The 18,598-nt window shown below is 41.2% G+C and overlaps 1 protein-coding gene across 3 annotated transcripts in view; it reads left to right on the plus strand.

Moving 5' to 3' along the window:
- Positions 1–18,598, plus strand: part of prex2 (phosphatidylinositol-3,4,5-trisphosphate-dependent Rac exchange factor 2) — a 264,841-nt gene that overhangs the window by 155,073 nt on the left and 91,170 nt on the right. For 2 of the 3 annotated variants that reach the window (XM_078398119.1, XM_078398117.1), the window contains 3 exons: positions 145–227; positions 6,851–6,941; positions 14,508–14,636. In XM_078398119.1, coding sequence (XP_078254245.1) covers positions 145–227; positions 6,851–6,941; positions 14,508–14,636 — 303 coding nt within the window. The remainder of the gene's footprint in view (positions 1–144; positions 228–6,850; positions 6,942–14,507; positions 14,637–18,598) is intronic. The other variant, XM_078398118.1, reaches the window with a different exon arrangement.

Here is an 18,598-nt window from a genome sequence, read left to right on the forward strand (position 1 = left end):
GTAATACATTATAGATTGTACTCCCTTAAATAGACATATGCTGAATGCAGTTTGAGTAGGTGAATAAAAGTTGATAAGGATCATTAAAAGTTGATAAAGTGTGCTGTGGTGAATTAATAAGTTTAATTTATTTGTATTTTGCAGGCGATGAGCTACCTTGCAGTGTACGCATTTCCCATGATAAGCAAGATAAATTACATGGCTGCCTGGAGCATCTCTTTAGTCAGGTGAGTCAAAATTAATCCTAAATATTTTTTGCTAGTTATTTCTTAACCAAACTGTCAATAGGTTTGCCAAAAATGACCTCACTTTCATGAATCCATGTTGACACTGGCCAATCCTATTATTTTCCAGGTGCCACTCTCTTTGCAATAGATTCCAATATTTCCCCAACCACTGATGTCAAGAGAATAGTTCCCTGAGATCTCTCTTCCTTTCGTAAACCATGGTGTTATATTTGAAGTTTCTAGAACTACCAGTGTTCAGTGTCTAGCTGGTGATCAAACATGCATGGAGAATCATGGATGTCATTCCTGGATATCCGTGCAGCAATGATGTTGAAACAAGGAACTGCAGATGCTGGTGTACACATAAGGACTCAAAGTGCTGGAGTAACTCAACGGAGCAGGCAGCATTCCTGGAAAACATGGATAGGTAATGTTTCCAGTCAGGAACCTTCTTCACTTTGATTGTGTGGATCAGTTTGAAGAAGGGTCCCCGACCCAAAATATCACCTATCCATGTTCTCCAGGGTTGCTGCCTGGCTCGCTGAGTGACTCCAGCACTTTGTTTCCAACAATGATATTGCCTTTGTTCCTGCTATGTATTGGGGGTTGGATGTATTAATTTATTTTAATAATGTTTCAGTGTAATTTGGCAATCATCACTGCCTGATTCACACATGTGATCATTATGCATTTAGTGTCATGGCATTTTGGCCCTCGGAGCATAACTTCTGGCATTGATAATCTACATTTTCTCTTTTAAATGCCTTTGCAGTTTGCATCAGGGTGATTTCTTGGCAAACAGCTTGAAAAGGTGCAAATCTTTTCAGTGTCAAAGATTGTGGATTTCCCTTAAAGAAATCTGGGCTAGCTTTAAACACAGCAGACTAGTTGTAAGTGATACTAACCATTCTTTAGTTTGGTCCTTTGCTGAGCTTTACAGCTAGTAGTTATGTAGCAGTCCATATAAAGAAGCAGGGAGCCTATAGCTAGCATGTTGTCCATTGCCATTATCTAATGATAGCCGGTTAATTGCACATCATGCTCTCTATACACCTTTTTTAGAGGACATCCACTTTAATCTGCATCGCCACTATACATAGTTATAGTATTTTCTTCTTGTCACAGTCAATTTCTATCATGCCAGCAGATGTTGAATTTGCCTGCAGAGATGGGTTCAGGCAAATGATTCCTTTGATAATTATATGGCATTCAGGCTCTTGCATGATTTTACAGTAACATGGTGTAATTGCATGTTATTCGCTCCAGCAGTTGTGGTTTTCTTTGATTGAACCTACTGCTGGGCATGCAAACGTGAAAATATCACCTCAAGATACAAAGCTATCATCAATAACACATGTGAGAAGTGCAGGAGTTCAGCTGACCTCGGCTCTAGGAATTTGATGTCTTGACCTTCGCACAACAGTCCCTTCAACATCAGTAATGAATAGATATTGAGTAGAGAAGCAGGGGATGCTGGTTTTAATGCAATAAGCTTCAAGGATGACAAGAAACCCTTTTCCACCAGGGAACAGTGAATTTATTGAAAGGATTCCCAGCATTATAAGCTGAAGCTGTGATAAATTACTTGATTAAAGAGTTCGGACTGTTGTTTCTTTGCAGAATTGGTAAAATGGTATAATGTGGGAGCATAGACCAGTTATTGTGATGTAGATGATCTTGGAAAATGAAAGGCTAGAGTACTTGCCAGGAGCATTTATTAAGTAATCCTCTGAATATTTAGCAGATACAAATTTTAAAAACTCTCTTCCCTTCGAGGACAACAATATTCACCACCATAAATCAGCATACTGTGGTTTCTTGCTTTCTTTTGTCCTTTGCCCTCAAGCACACATCCAAGCGAGATGTATACTCAGCAATAAAAATGAGATCCCAAGAGCAGATCTTCCATAAATAAATTATTTTCTACATTGTTGACATTTTCAATGTGTGACACAGGAAGTTTACCCGACTGTGTATGAAAATAGAGGAAAGTGGAAGAGAAAGACAGAGGTGAAGAAAAGAAGATGAACAGACATTTCTTGATGCCATGTGTATAAATCACTGAACAGGACACAGTAGGCTCTCTGTCCATTGTTAGCAATGGTGATTGTGCTTTCTGACTGCAATAGACAATAGACAATAGGTGCAGGAGTAGGCCATTCAGCCCTTCGAGCCAGCACCGCCATTCAATGCGATCATGGCTGATCACTCTCAATCAGTACCCCGTTCCTGCCTTCTCCCCATACCCCCTCACTCCGCTATCCTTAAGAGCTCTATCCAGCTCTCTCTTGAAAGCATCCAACGAACTGGCCTCCACTGCCTTCTGAGGCAGAGAATTCCACACCTTCACCACTCTCTGACTGAAAAAGTTCTTCCTCATCTCTGTTCTAAATGGCCTACCCCTTATTCTTAAACTGTGGCCCCTTGTTCTGGACTCCCCCAACATTGGGAACATGTTTCCTGCCTCTAATGTGTCCAATCCCCTAATTATCTTATGTTTCAATAAGATCCCCCCTCATCCTTCTAAATTCCAGTGTATACAAGCCCAATCGCTCCAGCCTTTCAACATACGACAGTCCCGCCATTCCGGGAATTAACCTAGTGAACCTATGCTGCACGCCCTCCATAGCAAGAATATCCTTCCTCAAATTTGGAGACCAAAACTGCACACAGTACTCCAGGTGCAGAAAGCAGAATGCAAAATTTGAGAATAGCAAATAACATAGTACCTGAAAACATGTTCATGGGGATAGTAAGCTGCCGGTGCTTATTTTGAAGTTTACCTTGCCTTCAGGATCTCATACCGATTACTTTTAAGTTTAACGAATATTTGTTTTTGTTAGTGTAGGCAATGTCAAATAGGTGATTACAAAGTGATAATTTTTCCTTTGAGGTCACCATTGCATTTAACTTTTAATAGTGACATGCAGTAGTTTAATGTGCAGGAAGGACCTGCAGAGGCTGGTTTAAACCGAAGATAGACACAAATGGCTGAGTAACTCAGCGGCTAACAAGCAGTATCTCTGGAGAAAAGGAATAGGTGATGTTTCGGGTCGAGACCCTTCTTTAGACTGAGTCAGGGGAAAGGGAAACGAGAGATATAGTCGGTGATATCGAGAGTTGTAGAACAAATAAATTAGAGATATGAAAAAAAAGTAACGATCAACGAAGGGGTCCATTGTTAGCTGTGGACTAGGTGAAAATGAATTATACAGACAATGAAACTCACCAGGATGACAGTGAAACTAATACACCGACGAGGGTGGGGGAGGGACGGAGAGAGAGGGAATGCAAGGGTTACTTGAAGTTAGAGAAATCAATTTTCATACTGCGGGGTTGTAAGCTGCGTAAGCGAAATATGAGGTGCTGTTACTCCAATTTGCGTTTGGCCTCACTCTGACAATGGAGGAGGCCCAGGACAGAAAGGTCAGTAGGGGAATGGGAAGGGGAGTTAAAGTAGAGCAGTAGTTTGATGTTGCAGTTGTGAGTTGTGCAGCTGACAGTGCCGTACATTTCCTTTGTGATGTGAAGGCACATCATGCATTGCTATTTAGTGAGAAGAGGCTAGTGTTTTGCACTGTGTAGACACTCTATGAAAGTATTTTCCCAGAATATGCCTATCATCAATACCTCATGTAGGATGTGCAGGAGTTCAGCTGACCTGAAGGTTCTGATAGTAGACAACGAAACGTATAAGATTATTAAGGGGTTGGACACGTTAGAGGCAGGAAACATGTTCCCAATGTTGGAGGAGTCCAGAACAAGGGGCCACAGTTTAAGAATAAGGGGTTGGCCATTTAGAACTGAGATGAGGAAAAACTTTTTCAGTCAGAGAGTTGTGAATCTGTGGAATTCTCTGACTCAGAAGGCAGTGGAGACCAATTCTCTGAATGCATTCAAGAGAGAGCTAGATAGAGCTCTTAAGGATAGCGGAGTCAGGGGGTATAGGGAGAAGGCAGGAACGGGGTACTGATTGAGAATGATCAGCCATGATCACATTGAATGGGCCGAATAGCCTCCTCCTGCACCTATTGTCTATTGTCTAAACTAAGTGGACAAAAAGCTTATGTCTGTTGGGGGCTGTTCTCTTAATGGCTGTTATCTTAATATCTTAAAAGAGACAGCTACTGAGATGGTGTATTCATTATTTATAATCTTCCAAAAGCTCTGGAGAAGTGCCATGGGATTGCAAAACCTAAAATGTGATATCCCTATTGAGAAAAGGAGGGTGGCAAAAAGGAGGCAACGTAAGACCGATTAACCAATGTATATTGTCTTAAAAATGTTAGTATCAATTATGAAGGAAGTGATATCAATACATTAAAAAAATCATAACCTAATCAAGCACAGTCAGCATAACGTAATGACAAATTTAGTCGAGCATTTTTGAGCAAGCCCTGACCAAAGTTGATGGAGAGGAACCTCTGGATCTATTGCGCTGGAATTGCCAGAAGGGGTTCACGAAGGTGCCTCATGAAAAGTTGTCACAAGTTAAAAGACCATGGTGTTGGAGGTAATACATTGCCGTGGACAGAGGGATGATTAACAGGCAGGACGCAGCAAGTATGAAAAGGGAGTCATTTTCAGATTAGCAACCTCTGACCAGTGGCATCAGTACCAGTACTACAACTATCTGAAGATTAGGAAGAAGAAAGCAAATGTATGGTAGTCAAATTTACAGGTGAAACAAAAAGGTGGGAAGGCAAATTCTGAGGAGGATACAAACAGTTTACAGATGGATATTGATAGATTGTGAGTGGAATGTTTGTCAAATGGAACATAATGTACAACTTATGAAGTTGTTCACTTTGGAAGGAAGAACAGAAGAGGGCGATATGGTTGCGCAGTGGTTGCCTTACAACACTTTCAGTGCCAGAGATGCAGGTTCGATCCTGACTACGGGTGCTGTCTGTATGGAGTTTGTGTGTTCTCCCCGTGACCTGCGTGGGTTTTCTCCGAGACCTTCGGTTTCCTCCCACGCTTCAAAGCCAAACAGGTTTGTAGGTTAATTAGCCTGTTATAAATGTAAATTGTCCCTTGTGTGTGTAGGATAGTGTTTGTGTGCAGGGATCACTGGTTGGTACGGACTCGTTGGATCAAAGGTCCTGTTTCTGCGCTGTATCTCCAAACTAAACTAAACAAAAGAACAGTGCCATTTAAAAGGAAAGAAATTGCAGAAAGCTATTGCACAACGGGATTTAGCTTTCTTAAGCAGGGAAAAAAACAACTCTCAAATTTGACAGGAAAGGCCAAGAAATGTTGGCTCTTTTCAGGTTAGAGTATAAAAGTAGGAATGTCTAACTGCAAATTTTACCAGATCTATAGAATTGTGAACATTTCTGATCCCTTTATTTGAGATATTATTCCATTGGAAGCAGTTTGGGGAAGGTACACAATGGCTATCCTGGGGAGTAATCTGGTCACATTCTCAAAAGTAGTGTGGACCAATTGACTGGTATTTCATGGACATCTTCAACCTCTCATTCCTGAGGTCTGAAGTTTCCACCTGCTTTAAAAAGGCATCAATAATACCGGTCCCAAGTGGAGTAAGGTGACGTGCCTCAATGACCGATGGCACTAATGTCCACGGTGATGAAGTGCTTTGCGATGTTGGCTATGGCGCATATTAACTCTGACATTAGCAAGAATCTGGACCCAGTAAAATTTGCCTACCGCCGCAATAGATCAATGGGAGCTGCGATCTCTGGAATTTTATGCGATCTCGCTGGTTCGCCACTCTGCACTGGACCACTTGGACAATATAAACAATAGCGTCAAAGTGGCACAGCTGGTAAAGCTGCTGGCTCACAGTGCCAGAAACCCAGGTACAACCTTAACCTTGGGTGCTGTCCTTGTGCAGTTTGCACGATCATCCTGTAACCGTGTGGGTTTCCTCCGGGCGCTCCAGTTTCCTCCCACCTCCCAAAGACGTATGGGTTTGCAGGTTAATTACCCTCTTTTCAATTGTCCCTAATGTAGGGTGTGGGTGAAAAAGTGGGATAACCGATCTATTGTGAATGGGTTATCGATGGTTGGGGTGGACTCGGTGGACTGAAGGGCCTTTCTATTCCGTATCTTTTAACTAAACATACATCAGGCTGTTGTTCATTGACTACAGCTTACCTTTCAACAACATCAGCACCTTTAAACCTGTTACGAAGCTCAGGGAACTGGGTCTCTGACTTCCAGAGCTAGATAAGTTCTTAAAGATAGCGGAGTCAGGGGGTATGGGGAGAAGGCAGGAACAGGGTACTGATTGAGAATAATGTGCCATGATCACATTGAATGGCAGTGCTGGCTCAAAGGGCTGAATGGCCTACTCCTGCACCTATTGTCTATTGTCTATTATCTATTGTCATTATTGGCTGAGTAAAAATGGAAATCTATCCCCATTTAGACGTGCTAAAGATGCAACACAGTCGGAGCTTGATCTTAGTCTCAGCTTCTAAAATTTAGTGCTATTGAAGTCGATGGAAATAAATTGCCAAAGTAGAATATAGTACACCAATTATGATTTGCTACTTTAAATCCTTTATATTACAGACTAATCCAATTGTAACACAGAAGTTTGATTAAATTGTGCAAGGAATGCTTTACAAGTGATATTTCATTGATTTCAACAGGTGGATGCAGTCACCAACCTTCTGAAAGGCCCAGCGGTGGTAAAGGCATTTGAACAAACAAAGAATTTTATCCCAAAAAGAAACTTGCAAGGTAACATTAAACATTAGTCTAGGAAAGCTGCCAAATCCCTAGTATGTTAGAGAATTTGATAAATTCATTATTATTATTATACTTAGTATTGGGAATATGAGTCATTTGTATTTCTTTATCTCGATGGCTTTCCTCACACCAATGTGTTCAATGTGGAAAAGAACAGCAGCACTTATATATATAATACATATTATTATAATATATATTCCACCGGGTGGCGCCATCAGCGATGGCAGCCTTGCCAACGGTCTGTCTGTTTTTTCATCTTTTTTCTTATTTTTAGTATGTTTTAAAAGTATGTGTTAATGTTCTCTGGTTTGTTTTATGTTGTGGGAGAGGGGAGGGGGAATTTTTTTCAGTCTCTTACCTTGCCGGAGATGCAATTGTTTTCCGGATCGTATCTCCGGTCACTCTGTGGCCTAACATCATGGAGCTGGCGGCCTTGCCCGAGACTGACTTTAAGCCCCACCGCAGGGACGTGGACTTACCATCAGAGCCTGCGATCCCTTGCCTGGGATCGACGCTCCAACTGCGGCCTGCGGATTTCAACATCGAGGAGCTCGCAGTCTCGGGTAGAGACTAATGTCGGGAAGCTTCAGTCGCAGAAGGTTTCGACCAGCCCCGACCCGGGGCAGATCGCCAGGCCCGGGGGAGCAGAGATTACCCCCTGATGCAGGAGCTTGATCGCCCCAACACGGAGGGCCCACCGCCAGCTATGGGAGTCAAGATCGTCCCGTCAACGGAAGGCTCGAGGAGAACAAAGAAGGGAAGAGATTGAACTTTTTTTCGCCTTCCGTCACAGTGTGGAATGTAGAGGAATGTGGATGTTTATTTTAAAATGTGTTTTGTGTGTTTTGTTGCTTTTTATTGGTATGACAAAACAAATTCCTCATGTGTTGTAAAAAACATACTTGGCTAATAAAGTATGATTATGATTATTATGAATAACTTAATATTTATCTATATAACTGCATTTGAATGGGTGTTAACTGTTAAAATTATATTTTTGCTTACTATAAATACAGAAGACATTCAAGACTTGGCGTGAGGAAAGCCATCGCGACAGAACTCATTCCCAATGGGTCTTTGCCAGTTCCCGGTAGAGGATTTCCATCTATCTAATTTCTTCTCCCTTTATTTCCCTGTGCTCCTCCAACTCCTTTTCTGTTTCATATTGCCCATCAACTCGCTTGCTGTTCTTTCTACCATTTAGCTACGGCGAGGTTATTTACAGAAGCCAATTAATGTGCCAGCAAATCATTTAGGATGTGTTAATAACCTGGAGAATCTGACAGAAACCTGCACATTCATGATGTCCAGATTAAACCTGAGTACCTAGAGCTGTGAGGCAGCATGCAGTTGTGCACAATAGGATTTTAGTGAATTTTTTAATGTGCCTATTTTGAAATTGAAATGAAGCGATTTTTAAAAAAAAACTGAGTTTAATATTCAAGCCCATTAGTATTAGTGCAGTAAATATCAGAGTTTTGAAAATTTGTATAGTGATCATAGAGTTAAAAATTCATTGAGCACAGAAACAGGCCCTTCGGCCCAACTTGTCCAAACAGTTCAATGTGCCCCATGCAAGCTAGTCCCATTTGCCTGCATTTGGCGCACATTTCATAAAACATTTCCTATCAATGTACTTGTCCAAGAGTATTTTAAATGCTGTAATGGCGCCGTTCTCAACTACCTCCTCCGACAGCTTGTTCCATATACCCACCAACCTCTGAGTGAAGGATCCTAGTGGCCACTGGGAACTTCCAGTGATCTTGAGGGTGCTTCCTCACTGACCAGGGTTCGATACTGACCTCGAGTATTCTCAGTGTGAAGTTTGCACATTCTCCCTGTGACCACATGGGAGCTCTCCGGGTGCTTTGGTTTCCTCCCACATCCCAAAGGTGATTGGGTTTGTTGGTTAACTGACCTCTTTAAATTGCTCCGAGTGTGTAGGGAGTGGATGAGAAAGTGGGACAATGTAGAACTAGTGTGAATGGGCGGTTGGCGAGGTCTCAGTGGGCTGAAGGGCCTGTTTCCATGCTGTGTCTCTAAACTAAACGAACAACATTGAACTTCTGTTGATATACATTACAATTCTTGGGGGTGGGGTGGGGTAAATTGGATAACCATAGAAAATGGGTTAGGATAATCCTGTATCTTATACCCTGTGACAACTTTGTGCTTCCTGCTAATTGAGACTGCAGCATGATAATAACTCACCAAGCTGTCAACAGATGCTTGTAGGCCATCGTGTTCTGTATTATCTATATGCATACTGATGGAAATGACATAAAGAATCACACCAACTAATCTGAAAGTAGTTGATGAGCCCTTTATATTGTGTGATGGTCCGCATCTCTCCCATCACTCATTGTGTGGTCAGCTGTGCAATGATAAGAGGCGTAGGAAAGAACTGCAGATGCTGAATTAAATCGAAGGTAGACACGAAATGCTGGAGTAACTGGGGGCCAGGAAGCATCTCGGGAGAGAAGGAATTCAGAATTGTCTGAAGAAGGGTCTCGACCCGAAACGTCACCCGTTCCTTCTCTCCCGAGATGCTGCCTGACCCGCTGAGTTACTCCAGTATTTTGTGTCTACCAAGGATAAGAGGCAATGGAATTGGACACTGCTTTCACTCGTGGAGAAGTATGAAATGACAAACAGTAGCTGGCAATAAAAACAGAAAATACTAAAAATACACAGCAACAGGGTGTATAATCTCAAAAGAAAGTCTTTACTTTGAAGTGCACAATATTATTTCTTACAATGCCCCAGAAAAAGGAGCACTAGAATGTGTATGACACATCTCGATCTCTTTCAAAACTCATCCCTATTCAAATGCTTTATTGATCAAAGAAGTGGCTGAGTTCACCTTGAAATATTTGCTTTGCAATCCACTCTTTTCTCAGTGATGCCATAACTTAAAGCTCTCTGGATATTTCCACACATTCCTTTATATTGGAAACAGAATGAGCCAGAGCAGGAGAAAGAGGAAATAACGTGGGCACAAGGTTGCAGCGGCAACTGCTCCCTCATCTCGCGTCAGAAACAATCTTTTGGAGCATTGACACAAAGTGCTGGAGTAACTCAGCATCTCTGGACCCTTCTTCAGACCCGCCCGAAACGTCACCCATCCTTTTTCTCTGGAGATGCTGCCTGACCCGCTGAGTTACTCCAGCACTTTGTGTCTATCTTGGGTATATACCAGCATCTGCAGTTCCTTTGTATAAATCTTCTGGAGCAACAGAATCAATCGGTCAAGCAGCATATGTGGATGGAAGGGAATAGTCAACCTTTTGGCTTGAAACCTGCTGTGTCTCCTTTGTGTTAGATGAGTAGATGCAGGAAGATGTTGTAGTGGCTGTAAACTACAGATGTTCCTGCTGAATTTAAGGGCAGGATCCCATTTTAATCTCTCATCTCAGTTTCCTGCCTGGCAGTCGGCCAGTGTCTGAAGGTGGTTACCTTCTGTGAGCATTGAATTAATTGCCTGTTCCAAAACATGTCTGAATTGAAAGCAGATCTGTACATTCACTGCAGATAGATTGTCATAAATTTCTCGATTTGTGGAATTGTTGGCGTCTTTAATCTCCCGTCTATCCTTGAAGGTGAAAACAATGACAGAGCTTGTTAAGAAAAGCTCTGTTTCTCTTTGAGAGCTGACACTCAAACATCCTCAGACCCTTTGCAACGTGGGACTTTAATATGATGATGCAGTTTTACTGCAAATGTCGCAGCTGGCGAATATTCCCAAGTTAATCCCAGTGAATTGCTGGGATGTTAGTGGTACTTGACCATGCTTTGCTGTCATGAACCTCTTGGGAGAAAGAATCCATGGATACCCATTCACATTAGGCCTATGTTATCCCAATTTTTACATCCACCCCCAACTCTAAGGGCAATTTACAGAAGCCAATAAACCTGCAAACTTGTATGTCTTTGGGAAGTTGGAGGAAATGGGAGTTTCCCATGGAAATCCGTGTGGTTGCAAGGAGAATGTGCAAACTTCATACAGACAGGACCCAAGGTTGGATCGAAGCTGGGTCTCTGACACTGTGAGGCAGCGGCTCTACCAGATGCACCAGCGTGATGCCCTCAGAATTTTGTCAATTTTGTATCAGAATTTTGAGACATGGGACCATCTTCATAATTTTGCGAGGGATCTTTCGACCATGTTGGTATTCTGAAACTCCTCCTCAAATACTTTAACCATTTCCCATCTCATACCATGCTCAAAGTTCCTGGTTCAGGAATTCCGGTACTCCTATTTTAATTCATCTTTCTTGGATCACCATTTCATTAAGATTTTTTTATTTCGGGAGCCTGTACTTTTCTTTCCCATATTGATGTTTGTTGCAGAAATTAAGGTGCCATTATTTTTGAGTATTTCTTCTAAGTAGCCCATCAGTGGAATGAGAAAATGAAGTGAGTGGTTTTGCAAATCAGAGTTTGACTGAATAAATGGCTGTCAACTGTAGAAGCCAGTTCCTGTGCCACCGCACATGCATGACCTGAGCAATTTGATTAAATATTTATCTGCATTACCTCTTGAAATTAAATGGTTGTAGAATAAGTATTGAAGAGAGGGATTCTACAGGTTGAAGTCCAACATAGTTGGTTGTCTCAGTTTCGGCATTGGCTAAAGAACCCATGTCAGAGGATAGAATATGGGCTTTGGTAAGTGGATCTGCTGTAGCGAGCACTAGAGAGACAACATTCTCCATTATCACCAACAACTCAGTCACAGTGGCGCAGTGGTAATGTTGCTGCCTTACAGCACCAGAGACCCGAGTTCGATCCTGACTATGGATGTTGGCTGTATGGATATTGTACGTTCTCCCTGTGACCTGCATGGCTGTTTTTCCGATATCTTTGGTTTCCTCCCACATTCCCATTTTAATTCGTCATTCATTCAGACACTGATGTTCACAAACTGCAAAGGATGTCTCAACCTGATAAATAATACTGAAAATTGAGTTCTGTGCAATTTGAAGTTGACTCTCGATATAGACTGTTTTGTACTTCTGTTCTATAGTGGGTGAACTTGGGTCAGACTGACCTGGAGCTGAATGAGAAGCTGTGCAATGTGTTACCATCTTGTAATATGCGGATCTGGCATCAGCTGTATGAATGCTGATGATTGGATTTTTAACTCAATGGCATTTCCTGTAAAACATCATTTGGTTTCTCTTAAATAAATGTGATTTAATTTACATAGATACATGGATACATAGACAATAGGTGCAGGAGTGGGCTATTCAGCCCTTTGAGCCCAGCACCGCCATTCAATGTGATCATGGCTGATCATCCATAATCAGTACCCTGTTCCTGCCTTCTCCCCATGCCCCTTGATTCCACTAACCCTACGAGCTCTATCTAATTCTCTTTTGGATACATCCAGTGAATCGGCCTCCACTGTCAAGCTCCTCATGTTTGTGGATGACATAACCCTGATTGGACTGATCCAGGATGGGGAGGAATCTGCCTACAGACGGGAAATGACACCGCTGGCATCCTGGTGCCATCGCAACAACCTGGAGTTCAATGCTCTTAAGACAGTGGAACTAATTGTAGACTTTCAAAGAGCTCCCCCTCCCCTCCCCCCCACTCACCATCAACAACAGCACAGTCACATCTATGGAGTCATTTAAGTTCCTTGGAACCATCATCTCCAGAGACCTTAAATGGAGGGCCACCATCGACTCAACGGTCAAAAAGGCCCAACAGAGGATGTACTTCCTGTGGCAACTGAGGAAACACAATCTGCCACAGGCAATGATGGTCCAATTCTAAACTGCTATCATTGAGTCCGTCCTCACCTTCTCCATCATGGTCTGGTTTGGCTCAGCCACCAAGCACGACATTGGAGGCTGCAACGGATCGTCCGATCAGCTGAGAAGGTTGTTGGCTGCAACCTTTCCCCCATTGACAAACTGTATACTGCAAGGGCCAGGAAGCGAACGGGCAAGATCATCTCTGACCCCTTTCACCCTGGCCACAAAATCTTTTAAGCACTTCCCTCTGGAAAGCGACTCCGGACTGTCAAAGCAGCCACAGCCAGACATAAAAACAGCTTTTTTCCCCACGAGTGATAGTCCTACTCAATAACCAAAGTCTGTAGTCTCTTTTTTGCTCTGGTTTATTTTCACCCACATGTTCAGACCGTAATGTTATATCCTTATTGTTTTGATGTGTTTATGCTTTATTCTTAATTGTTAACTGTATGTTTGTGTTGTCATTTGTGAGCGGAGCACCAAGGCACATTCCTTGTATATGTACATACTTGGCCAATAAACTTATTCATTCATTCATTCATTCATTCATCACTGCTTTCTGAGGCAGAGAATTCCACAAATTCACAACTCTCGGTGTGAAAATGTTTTTCCTCATCTCAGTTCTAACGGCTCCTCTACAAATTGCAGTGTGGAACTTGTTCACCTGGAGATGTCCAACAACAGTGGTGTCATCGGCAAATTTAAAGATGGCGTTAGAACTCAGTGCAATTACACAGTCATGGAAATAGAGCGAGGAGAGCAGGGGACTGAGCACGGCCTTGAGATTCCCCTGTGCTGATGGTTATTGAAGAGGAAGTGTTGTTGCCAATTTATACAGATTGTGTTCTATTAATGAGGAAGTTGAGGATCCAGTTGCAAAGGGATGTTGCAGAGCCATTTTGTAAATCTCCTTCATTCCTGGGCGTTCGGGTTGCCGAACCAGGCCATCTTGCAACCAGTCAATACGCTCTCTACTGTACAAGAGAAGTAGTTCCGGAACACAAGAGACCCAATTCCATGTGGTTGTAACATGTTTGGAGGTGGGATAAAGGGATCATTGAACCAGATAGATTTTTGTTTATCACAAAAGGACACAAAGTGCTGGAGCAACTCAGCAGATCACGGAGTTACTCCAGCACTTTGTGTCCTTTTGTGTCAACCAGCATCTGCAGTTCCATGTTTCCACATTTTCATAACAGTTCAACACTTTCATGTCCATCATTACCGATGCACTCTTTTTATTCCACATTTTGAATTTTGTCAAATTTTGTTGTAATTTACATACCTCTCAGATGGATTTCTAATTATTAAAATGAGATTGTGGGACATCAGTATTGTTACAAACATTGCACCAGAGGGCAGTCTTGTTCCCTAGGTCCCCTAACTGTCTGACAGTAGTCATTCTCTGAATTACCTTTAGTTCAGTTTATCTTAATATTCTGTCTATTAATGGATTCGTACAAAATATTGTTCCACCTTTATTCATTAACCTCCAACCCCCATTCATGGCCACTGAAATGTGTGTAAAGTTAAGGTCAGGATATGATGTTGAAGTCTCTGCAACGTGATCTTATGCCTTTTTCCTAATCATATGTGCAGCACTTTGGTCAACGTGGGTTGTTTTTAAATGTGCTATACAAATAAAATTGACTTGACTTGACTTGACTTTTTGTCACTGTTCTATAGATAATACCTATAACATGGCATGGTTACAATAGTTTTTTTTTAAAGTATGAAAACAAAAAGATACATTTAATTTCTGCTTGTCGTTCTTAAATCTCTTTTTGGACAGAATTCAAGAAAGAAATGGAGTCAAAGATCAATTGCACAACGCAGCTCAGAATTCACGTTCAGAGAGATCCCTGGAATCTACCAAGTGGCGTTCACAACCTTATAGAGGCCATTACAAGATTTGTAGAAGGTTTGTATCAAGTGATGACCAGTTCTGTAATTATGCAAGTGTTAGATAAGATGACACATGATGTGAGTAACGTGCAATTGTGAAGCAAGTATTGTTGGAAGAAAAATGTCATCTCTTTCTTTAAAAACAAAATTGATTTAGCTGGTAAAACGTGTCAATGTTTTCTGGTCTCATCCAACTTCTGCTATAATTAAATAGTTAAATACATTACAGGTGAAATATGCACATAGTAGGCAGCATTTAAGCATTTCTTTAGAAATATTTTGACGCTATTTTTGAATTACATTGCTTGTGACATTGCTATTTAAGACATTGGTTTTATATGTCTCCTCAGCATTTGTCATAATGTATATGATAACAATGAAAACAATCTGTGTCCTCAGTTTCATTTCCAATTCCCAATAATATGGCTTTAATAACTAATAATTGGAGAAAATATTAAATGTGTGAAATAAAAAATATAAAGTAACACCAATTTGATAAGAATATTGCCTTTGATGGGGAATGCTGCATTTTGGTTAATGTTCTTCAGCTCTGTGGGCCCAAAAGTTGGGAACATTAATTCAATCTTCACATCAGAGCAAATGAAGTAATCTGAAGTGTACTTATAATCTGAATTATTATAAATATGCAGAATAATGTTCTAAAAGCATTCACATATATTGATGGACACATTTAAATATTTAATTAGCTAAAAGGAGATGATATTACCAAACAAACTACTTCTATGTATTGATATTTGGAAGTAGATATTGGGTTTTAAAATCACTAGGTTCAGCGGTGTAAATAAAGACTGCACCATATTTACAGAGACAATGACTGGTTTCTCAACATGCATCTAGATATTTGTACAGGTAGATAAATGTAGGTATAGGTATAGAAGGTATAGAACTGTGAAAGACAGTAGACAATAGGTGCAGGAGTAGGCCATTCAGCCTCTCGAGCCAGCACCGCCATTCAAGGCGATCATGGCTGATCACTCTCAATCAGTACCCCATTCCTGCCTTCTCCCCATACCCCCTCACTCCGCTATCCTTAAGAGCTCTATCCAGTTCTCTCTTGAAAGCATCCAACGAACCGGCCTCCACTGCCTTCTGAGGCAGAGAATTCCACACCTTCACCACTCTCTGACTGAAAAAGTTCTTCCTCATCTCCGTTCTAAATGGCCTACCCCTTATTCTTAAACTGTGGCCCCTTGTTCTGGACTCCCCAACATTGGGAACATGTTTCCTGCCTCTAATCTGTCCAATCCTCTAATTATCTTATATGTTTCAATAAGATCCCCCCTCATCCTTCTAAATTCCAGTGTATACAAGCCTAATTGCTCCAGCCTTTCAACATACGACAGTCCCGCCATTCCGGGAATTAACCTAGTGAACCTACGCTGCATGCCCTCAATAGCAAGAATATCCTTCCTCAAATTTGGAGACCAAAACTGCACACAGTACTCCAGGTGCGGTCTCACCAGGGCCCGGTACAACTGTAGAAGGACCTCTTTGCTCCTATACTCAACTCCTCTTGTTACGAAGGCCAACATTCCATTGGCTTTCTTCACTGCCTGCTGTACCTGCATGCTTCCTTTCAGTGACTGATGCACTAGGACACCCAGATCTCGTTGAACATTCCCTCTTCCTAACTTGACACCATTCAGATAATAATCTGCCTTTCTATTCTTACTTCCAAAGTGAATAACCTCACACTTATCTACATTAAACTGCATCTGCCATGTATCCGCCCACTCACACAACCTGTCCAAGTCACCCTGCAGCCTTATTGCATCTTCCTCACAATTCACACTACCCCCCAGCTTAGTATCATCTGCAAATTTGCTAATGGTACTTTTAATCCCTTCATCTAAGTCATTAATGTATATCGTAAATAGCTGGGGTCCCAGCACCGAACCTTGCGGTACCCCACTGGTCACTGCCTGCCTTTCCGAAAGGGACCCATTTATCCCCACTCTTTGTGCACACCTCCAGATTCAATGGCAGTTTCTTCCCAGCTGTTATCAGGCAACTGAAACATCGTACCACAACTAGAGAGCAGTGCTGATCTACCATATACATTGGAGACCCTCAAACAATTTTTGATCGGACTTTACTGGCTTTACCTTGCACTAAACGTTATTCACTTTATTCCCTTTATCATGTATGTCTGCTGTGTAGGGCACGATTGTAATCATGTATTGTCTTTCCACTGACTGGATAGCATGCAACAAAAGCTCTTTTCTGTACCTCGGTGCACATGACAATAAACTAAACCAAACTTGTGTTCAAGATAATTTAACATGGAACTGGAGCTGACCTCATGAATGTGCAGAACCTCCATTTGCAAATCAACAGGTAACAATGAGTGAGAGTCGATACTTCTGTCGACTGTTGCTTTGCGGATTACTACCACATTATTGGTCCGCCTCGTTGGATCATATTGTATTCTGAGGCAGAGATCAAAGCTATGACCAAACATTTAAAATTCTGAAAACTTAAATACTTAGTAATTGCTCCCAGGCCATAAAATTTATTAAACTGACACTTCACAGGAGCCAACGGTAAAATAATAATATTCTCTTGTGTACAAGGGGCAAGGCTATGGCTGAAGGAATATAATACATTTTAAGTTGTACTTGGGTAATATTGTCTTCAGGGAAAGAGGAAGAGAATAGTGATTAGACCTTAAAAAAAATACAATTGACCAAGTAGCTTGTTAGCTCTAAGAATTGCATTTTAGCAATACTAAAGTATTGTTAGTATCCATGTGACCACCATGTCAAAGAGTATTAAATTAGGTTTGAAGGAGATGTAGTTCAATGTGTGACCAGGGTCTTAACTCTAAGCATAGGAGACAATGGCATTAGGGGAAAATTGGCTGTGGTTGATTTGGAAATTATTTTGAAACGTCTGATAATTCCTCGGCAAATCTTTTGTAAAAAAAAAAGTTTATTAAATAGAGAATGCCTTTAGGGCATAAAAATCCAACAGGAAAGTGGTCTATTTATGGCTGACAGGATAATTCAAAAGTTAGAATTCAATGAATGGAAGAGGCTTATAAATTTGGGAGAAATAACATTAGGTCTGAGACTGGAAGCTTTAAAGAATGCAGCAAAGAGTAAATTGATAAAGAAAAGAAATATAGAACATGAGAATCACATACCAAAACTTCCATTATTATGTAAAAAGTGGACCATCAAGGACAAATGTGGATCCCTTACAGAAGTGGGAACTAATTGTTTGTGAACTGTCTCCACAGATGAAGGCAAAATAAATATTAAAGACCCAGGGTTTGGCAAGAATGAGGAACTGAAGGAAATTTGAATTGCTTAAAAAAATTGAGGGAAGTTGGTGAGTCAGCAGATGATAAAACCCAAGGACCTGATGATTTACACTGCAGAATTTTGAATGAGCTGACAAAAGTGTTGATAATCATCCTTCAAAATTCAATAGCATTTGGAATGGTTCTTGCAAATTATTTAATATGACCCCAATACTGAAGAAAAGAGGGGAAGTGAATAAGATGAGCTATAATTATATCTCATAAAAACTGCAAAAGGAGAAAAGCTGGAATATATAAAGAAAGATGATGTAAAAAAACACTAAATAATATTAGGATTGAGCAAAGCCAACCTATTTGATTGATCTGTTGGTGTTCTTTGAGGATAACAGTTGTTTACAATTTCGATCAGCAATTTGGCTGAGAAAACCAAGTGTCATATTTTCAAGTTTGCTTGTGGTGTAAAATCAGTTGGGAATATGCAGGAGGATGTGAGAAAGGTTCAAGGAGATGTGTACAAGTTCACTGAGTGGACACACTCAGAATAAGGGGTAAACCAATTGGAATTATTCAGGAATCATGTATATCGGTAGACACAAAATGCTGGAGTAACTCAGTGGGTCAGGCAGCATCTCAGGAGAGAAGGAATGGGTGATTTTTTGGGTCGAGATCCTTCTTCAGACTGATGTCAGGGG

The sequence above is a fragment of the Rhinoraja longicauda genome, chromosome 4 (genome assembly GCF_053455715.1).
Source record: "Rhinoraja longicauda isolate Sanriku21f chromosome 4, sRhiLon1.1, whole genome shotgun sequence".
Taxonomy (NCBI): domain Eukaryota; kingdom Metazoa; phylum Chordata; class Chondrichthyes; order Rajiformes; family Arhynchobatidae; genus Rhinoraja; species Rhinoraja longicauda.